The 7,725-nt window shown below is 51.5% G+C and overlaps 1 protein-coding gene across 1 annotated transcript; it reads left to right on the plus strand.

Annotated features, from left to right (window-relative positions):
- Positions 1 to 462: 462 nt before the first annotated feature.
- Positions 463 to 3,005, plus strand: LOC127306244 (protein TIFY 6a). Its single transcript, XM_051336868.2, has 6 exons — positions 463 to 762; positions 853 to 983; positions 1,074 to 1,146; positions 1,242 to 1,419; positions 1,541 to 1,604; positions 2,405 to 3,005. The coding sequence occupies exons 1-6, from the start codon at positions 583 to 585 to the stop codon at positions 2,583 to 2,585; spliced, it is 807 nt and encodes a 268-aa protein (XP_051192828.1). The 5' UTR covers positions 463 to 582; the 3' UTR covers positions 2,586 to 3,005.
- Positions 3,006 to 7,725: the final 4,720 nt, after the last annotated feature.

A 7,725-nucleotide genomic window follows, 5' to 3' on the forward strand; every position in this document is an offset into this window, starting at 1 on the left:
CGGCTAGAAACGGTCACCTTTAACTTTTCAAATTATAGTAAAGTTAAGGTAAGGATACTTGGCTGAATAAAAAGTTAAGTTTTAGGGGATTGGTCAGAGATGCCCACAGGTTGTTCTCAACCACTGATCTTGTGCACGGATGCATACTCCAAATATAGCCATGAACAGTGTACAACGTGTAACGCATGTACAGACTCAGTCAATTACTAGTAGCGGGTCATTTGTGGATGCCTCAAGAATAGTGTTGGCTCATGTGAGTTTCCACGGAGTGTCAGCTCCGGAACGAACTGCCCTGCATCCCGACGCCTCCGCCCTAGCACTCACGCACGCATGCGCACACCTCGTTTTAGGCCATCGCAGCTCGGATCTCACCCGCTCGCGCGAATATCGTGAGTGTTAACAGTACCAGAAATATGACGCGCGTGCATGCATGCACCCCGCGCGCTAGCTCCTATATCTGCACCCACGGGGAGCAGAGATTAGCCGAGCGAGATCCATTCTCGGCCCTACACCACCGGCGACGACGCAGGTGCGTTCGTTGTGTTGATCGCCTTCCCCGAGCCCGATCGAGGCGCAGCGCGGATGGAGATGGACTTCCTCGGCCCCCGCTCGTCGCCGTGGCAAGTGATGCCGCCCGTGCCGCGACGCAACGACGGCGCCGAGCCCTGGCGCTTCGCTGCGCCGCCGCCGCCGCCGATGCTTCATGCGCCGGTACCGGACGTGCCCGCGGCTCATCGCTACCCGACGGCTCCGGCCTCCGAGGTTTGCGCGTCTAACTAACTTCGACCAGGGACCCTTGCGATCCCGATCTCTCGCACGTATAATGCCGGGTAAAACTGATCTGTCTGTTAGGTTCATCACGTCGGCGCGCGCGTGCCGCCGTCGCCGTATCCCCAGGCCTTCCCGTTCGGCATTCCAGCCTCGTATCTACAGGGCTCCCAGGTAGGAGTAGTCCACAATGCTGCGCCCACGCGCGATCAGAGGTACGTAATTCAAGCCACCATTGATTAGCCAAAGATTCTTTGGATACCACACATCGATGAGGTAAACCATTCCTGAATGTCATCAAACAGGTGCCCCGCCCCGCAGCTCACGATATTCTACGCCGGCTCCGTGCACGTGTTCGACAATGTCACCAAGGACAAGGTAAAATTTCTAACCCCAAATCTGACGATCTCAACTGAAGTAATGTGATCGTGAGCGTGCATCATTTCTGAAGATATCGGGGGTGTGCCGTGCAGGCTGAGCAGATCATGTTCATGGCTTCCAAGGCGGCTCAAGCAGGCAGCAGCCCTCCATTCCGTCTGCCGCTGCGGCAATCTGAATCAGCCCCAGCCCCAGTCCCAGACGAAAGGCAGATGGCGCCATTGGCGAGAGCTTGCAGTGATCCGGTGCATCTCAACCTGGACACCGTGCACGGTATTGTCGACAACACTTCGCCGGATCGTCTATCAGTGCTAGCTGAAGTTATTATATATGAAATGTACGTACTGTCGCATTGGCACGGCTTAATTTTGCCGTGGTGTTTCTCCCGCTGCAGATGTTCCGCTGGCCAGGAGCGCGTCCCTCGCTCGCTTCCTCGAGAGGCGCAAGCAGAAGCAAAGGTGCGATCATCACTGATGATTACTCCTGCATATAGCTCTACCAAACTATTTGGGGGTCACATTTGGGACAAGGGATTACAGGAGGATTCAAATCAAACTGGTTGTAGTGAAATGTTGGGTTCAAACAGGCTAGCATATTATTATGGTCTTTTTTTGTTATGTAAAACCCCTCTTCTGTAACGCAAAGCATATCTGTCTAACATGTCTTCGACCTTGAGGTCTCATGCATGCCAAGCAAATTAAATTCTCACGTCCAGTTTCATAAATAATTGACGATTTGGCATTTCTTGCTAAAATTTGATTTTATTGTTTAAAACTCAATCCTATGTACAGAGTTTTCACGTAGAGCATTTCAATTCTTATAGTTCTTCAGATTTTAAACATATGGTGAGAAAATACCCAGTGCAAACCAAGTCACGACGAAAAACTCCCTAAAAACCACGTCAGGCCTTGTTCGGTTTAACAGATTTCGGAGGGGATTGACATGGTTTGAGGAGGATTAAATCTCATCTAAGTCAAAATTCTCCTCAATCCCTCCCAATCCACTCCAGTACACTTGAGAAATGTATTAACCGAACAAGGCCTTATGTGTTTCGGATGTAAGAATATAAATATGCATGAATACTGAAGGTAAACTGTTTGTCATTATTCGCTTGCTGGATTATCTTTTTTCAAACCTCAAAATATGTTACTAAGGAGTATTTGTCAATTGCATGCAGACCATAGAGCAGTGCTCTCCACAAATGAAATCACCCGTTTATACCTGATGCAAAAATCTGAACTTGTTTCTTACCTTGCAGGGCAGCACATGCGGCAACACCTTACTCTCGCAGGGAGATATCTCCTGGCAGCATGGACACGTTCCTCATGCTTTCTCCGGGGAACACAGCGGTGTCTGGCAACCCCGAACTGTCATGGTTCTTCGGAGACGAAAAGGGAAGCCGCAACGAGGAGGCTCTGGACACCGAGCTGAAGATGTAGCACTCGCGCCAAACATCGGGTTCTGTTCACAACAACAACACACAGTACGTACGAGCCCGAATTCTGGATCAGGTCCGGTGGATCGTCGAGCTGATGATAACAAAAAGCTTTTTGCTAATTCAGCTAGAGATTGCCTAGGTTTTTCTTCTTTAAATTTTGAGTTCGGAGAGGATGTTTGCTCACAGTTCCTCCTGGAACTGAAAACATCGTCTTCCTTTTCGGCTTTACCTCCACGCAGAACAATTTGTGGGTTCGTTCAGATTGTCCGCAATCTGGGTAGGAATCCTGTAGTTTTGACCGGTGAGAGTTTTTATTTCCTTCCCTTTGAACATGAGATGACTTGATGTATCTCATACAATGAACAATTTTGTGAACTCATCAGTTCATGCCGTAATGAATCTATTGCTCTTAGGCCCACAATATTTTTACCTCCTGCTTTTAATGTAATGCGTGTACAATGGGAAGTTGTGAAGCTAATGTTTCAGATCAGTTTAGCAAGTTCACTATGTGAAGGTTCCAACTAATTTGATAGCGTCCATGAAAATGGCTATACACTACAGGAATGGCGCGCTGCGCCGACGGCCGTGGCGTACGCCGACGGCCAAATGTCGGGGCCGTCGGCGTACTGCCCGGTCAGCCCAGCTGCTCGAAGCGCCCCTCGGCGTATAGCCACCCTCGGCACATGACACGCTATGCCGAGGGTGGCCCTCGGCGTATCGGCGGCCCTCGGCATAGGTTGAGGGTGCGACCCCGTCCCATCGCCCCGCGGCCATGCCCTAACTGGACCTTGACGGCGTGAAGCCTATGCCGAGGGCCACCGTCGGCGTAGCTGAAGCCAATTTCTCCCGCCGAATCCTCCCGCCCCTCCCGCCAAAATGACGTCAGCTGTCTAGCCTATGCCGAGGGGCACCGTCGGCTTAGCATCCATCTTTTTTTTCCTTTTTCCCGCCCATTTCTCCCGCCCAATCTTTCCCGCCAATTTTTCCCGCCATTTTCTCCCGCCAGCTTTTCTCGCCGTTTCAGCCCCTCGCCTCCCTATATATACCCATGTGTTCTTCTCCAACAAAACACCACCACCAGCATGGTGTGGTGTTGTTTGTCTAATGTTGTACCCCCGGGGTCTTTCGGCTACACGCACATGCGCTGACGGCACTTAGGCATGTCCTGGACGTATAGGGCAGAACTCACCGGTGGGGTGAACCGGAGGAAAACCTTAGATAGCATGGATCCATACTTGCCACCACATGACCTAAAACAAAGGAAAAAAGTCCATTGCTAACCCTAACTCTAACCCTAACCCTAACCCTAGGGGTAGATTTGCGGGGTCCCCGCCCCCTAGGGTTTCCCTAGATACAAACCACCGGAGCGTCCGAATCGCTGGAAACTCCTGCTACGGCTCATCCGGGGCCTATTTCATTCCAAACCTATGGTTTCCATGTGCATATGTCCTAAACAAAGCAAAGAAATTAAAAAAATCCATTGGTGAACCCTCGCACGAAAAAAGCTATAGGGGTAGATCTGCAAGGTCCCCGGCCTAGGGTTTCCCAAGATACAGATCACCGGAGCGTCGGAATCGCTTGAAAACTTGCATTTGTCCCTAACATATGTGTAAAAGTGTGATGTAAGGTTTGTCTAACCTCGCATGTACCCCGCGTTGACGATTTCCGCATACATGGGCCGACACTTGGTAAAATCCAGGATTTGTATGTGGAAACTCCTGCTACGGCTCATCCGGGGCCTATTTCATTCCAAACCTATGGTTTCCATGTGCATATGTCCTAAACAAAGCAAAGCAAATAAAAAAATCCATTGGTAAACCCTCGCACGGAGAAAGCTATAGGGGTAGATCTGCAGGGTCCCCGCCCTAGGGTTTCCCAAGATACAGATCACCGGAGCGTCGGAATCGCTTGAAAACTTGCATTTGTCCCTAACATATGTGTACAAGTGTGATGTAAGGTTTGGCTAACCTTGGATGTACCCGTTGTTGACGATTTCCGCATACATGGGCCGACACTTGGTAAAATCCAGGATTTGTATGTGGAAACTCCTGCTACGGCTCATCTGTGGCCTATTTTATTCCAAACCTATGGTTTCCATGTGCATATGTCCTAAACAAAGCAAAGAAAATAAAAAAATCCATTGGTAAACCCTCGCACGGAAAAAGCTATAGGGGTAGATCTGCGGGGTCCCCGCCCTAGGGTTTCCCAAGATACAGACTATCGGATCGTCGGAATCGCTGGAAAACTTGCATATGCCCATAACATATGTGTACAAGTGTGATGTAAGGTTTGGCTAACCTTGGATGTACCCGTTGTTGACGATTTCCGCATACATGGGCTAACACTTGGTAAAATCCAGGATCTGTATGTGGAAACTCTCGCCACGGCTAAAATGGAGCCTATTTTATGGTAAAGTATGCCCAACCTATGGTTTCCATGTACATATGTCCTAAATAAACCAAAACAAGTAAAAAATTACATTGGTAAACTCTCGCACGGAGAAAGCTATAGGGGTAGATCTACGGGGTCCCCGCCCTAGGGTTTCCCAAGATACAGATCACCGGAGCGTCAGAATTGTTGGAAAACTTGCATCTGCCCCTAACATATATGTACAAGTGTGACGCGTCATTTTATGTGCTAAATGTTTTCCGTTTCGCGCGTTGGCGGACGGGTGCACGCGAGCGCCTCGCACGGCCATACCGCATGTCCCGTTGGCCCCGTTTTGCGCGATTGGCAAAGCAAACGGAGCCAAAAAATCGAGCGGAGCCGCGTGGCGTCATTTTATGTGTCCTAGTAACCACTGCAAAAGACGGAACTGGGATACGGCAATTATCTTGGAGAACCCTTCACGAACAAGGCTATCTCGTCCGGAGTTCTATGGCTTTTAGGGGAAATGAGTAGGAAACGGCCCGTTTCACCACATAGTTTGTCGGAACGAGGCCATATTTGGCACGTGCGTGGGCCTTAGGATGGGAAGCAAGGCCCCGGTCGCGGATTTCCAATCCGAACCACGGGCGACGGTTTTTCCATTTTCGGGGTGCCGGAAGGGCTTTTTTTTTGTGAAGCAGCTACATGGTGCGCATTTCAAGATCGCGCGGGACCTCTGCGCGGCGGTAGGATACCTCCTACGCACCACCTATCACATGCCATATGCGCGCGGAAGCCATCTGGGAATCCCACCCGCTTCTGCGGTGCCCGCCGAATCCATTGAAACTGTCCGGATTTGAACCGCGACACTTTCCTTCGCTCAATAAATGGAGGGAAAAATGTTTTTAGGTCTAGGACGCGTCATTTTATGTGCTAAATGTTTTCCGTTTCGCGCGTTGGCGGACGGGTGCACGCGCGCGCCCGGTACGGCCATACCGCATGTCCCGTTGGCCCCGTTTTGCGCAGTTGGCAAAGCAAACGGAGCCAAAAAAATCGAGCGGAGCCGCGTGGCGTCATTTTATGTGTCCTAGTAACCACTGCAAAAGACGGAACTGGGATACGGCAATTATCTTGGAGAACCCTTCACGAACAGGGCTATCTCGTCCGGAGTTCTATGGCTTTTAGGGGAAATGAGTAGGAAACGGCCCGTTTCACCACATAGTTTTTCGGAACGAGGCCATATTTGGCACGTGCGTGGGCCTTAGGATGGGAAGCAAGGCCCCGGTCGCGGATTTCCAATCCGAACCACGGGCGACGGTTTTTCCATTTTCGGGTGCCGGAAGGGCTTTTTTTGTGAAGCGGCTACATGGTGCGCATTTCGGTATCACGCGGGACCTCCGCGCGGCGGTAGGATACCTCCTACGCACCACCTATCACATGCCATATGCGCGCGGAAGCCATCCGGGAATCCCACCCGCTTCTGCGGTGCCCCGCCGAATCCGCTGGAAACTGTCCTGATTTGAACTGGGGCGACACTTTCCTTCGCTCAATAAATGGAGGGAAAAATGTTTTTAGGTCTAGGACGCGTCATTTTATGTGCTAAATGTTTTCCGTTTCGCGCGTTGGCGGACGGGTGCACGCGCGCGCCCGGTACGGCCATACCGCATGTCCCGGCGGCCCCGTTTTGCGCAGTTGGCAAAGCAAACGGAGCCAAAAAATCGAGCGGAGCCGCGTGGCGTCATTTTATGTGTCCTAGTAACCACTGCAAAAGACGGAACTGGGATACGGCAATTATCTTGGAGAACCCTTCACGAACAGGGCTATCTCGTCCGGAGTTCTATGGCTTTTAGGGGAAATGAGTAGGAAACGGCCCGTTTCACCACATAGTTTGTCGGAACGAGGCCATATTTGGCACGTGCGTGGGCCTTAGGATGGGAAGCAAGGCCCCGGTCGCGGATTTCCAATCCGAACCACGGGCGACGGTTTTTCCATTTTCGGGGTGCCGGAAGGGCTTTTTTTTTGTGAAGCAGCTACATGGTGCGCATTTCAGTATCGCGCGGGACCTCTGCGCGGCGGTAGGATACCTCCTACGCACCACCTATCACATGCCATATGCGCGCGGAAGCCATCTGGGAATCCCACCCGCTTCCTGCGGTGCCCCGCCGAATCCGCTGGAAACTGTCCGGATTTGAACTGGGGCGACACTTTCCTTCGCTCAATAAATGGAGGGAAAAATGTTTTTAGGTCTAGGACGCGCCATTTTATGTGCTAAATGTTTTCCGTTTCGCGCGTTGGCGGACGGGTGCACGCGCGCGCCCGGTACGGCCATACCGCATGTCCCGTTGGCCCCGTTTTGCGCAGTTGGCAAAGCAAACGGAGCCAAAAAAATCGAGCGGAGCCGCGTGGCGTCATTTTATGTGTCCTAGTAACCACTACAAAAGACGGAACTGGGATACGGCAATTATCTTGGAGAACCCTTCACGAACAGGGCTATCTCGTCCGGAGTTCTATGGCTTTTAGGGGAAATGAGTAGGAAACGGCCCGTTTCACCACATAGTTTTTCGGAACGAGGCCATATTTGGCACGTGCGTGGGCCTTAGGATGGGAAGCAAGGCCCCGGTCGCGGATTTCCAATCCGAACCACGGGCGACGGTTTTTCCATTTTCGGGGTGCCGGAAGGGCTTTTTTTTGTGAAGCAGCTACATGGTGCGCATTTCAGATCGCGCGCGGGACCTCCGCGCGGCGGTCGGATACCTCCTACGCACCACCTATCA

This window comes from Lolium perenne, chromosome 6 (genome assembly GCF_019359855.2).
Source record: "Lolium perenne isolate Kyuss_39 chromosome 6, Kyuss_2.0, whole genome shotgun sequence".
In the NCBI taxonomy this organism is placed as follows: Eukaryota; Viridiplantae; Streptophyta; class Magnoliopsida; order Poales; family Poaceae; genus Lolium; species Lolium perenne.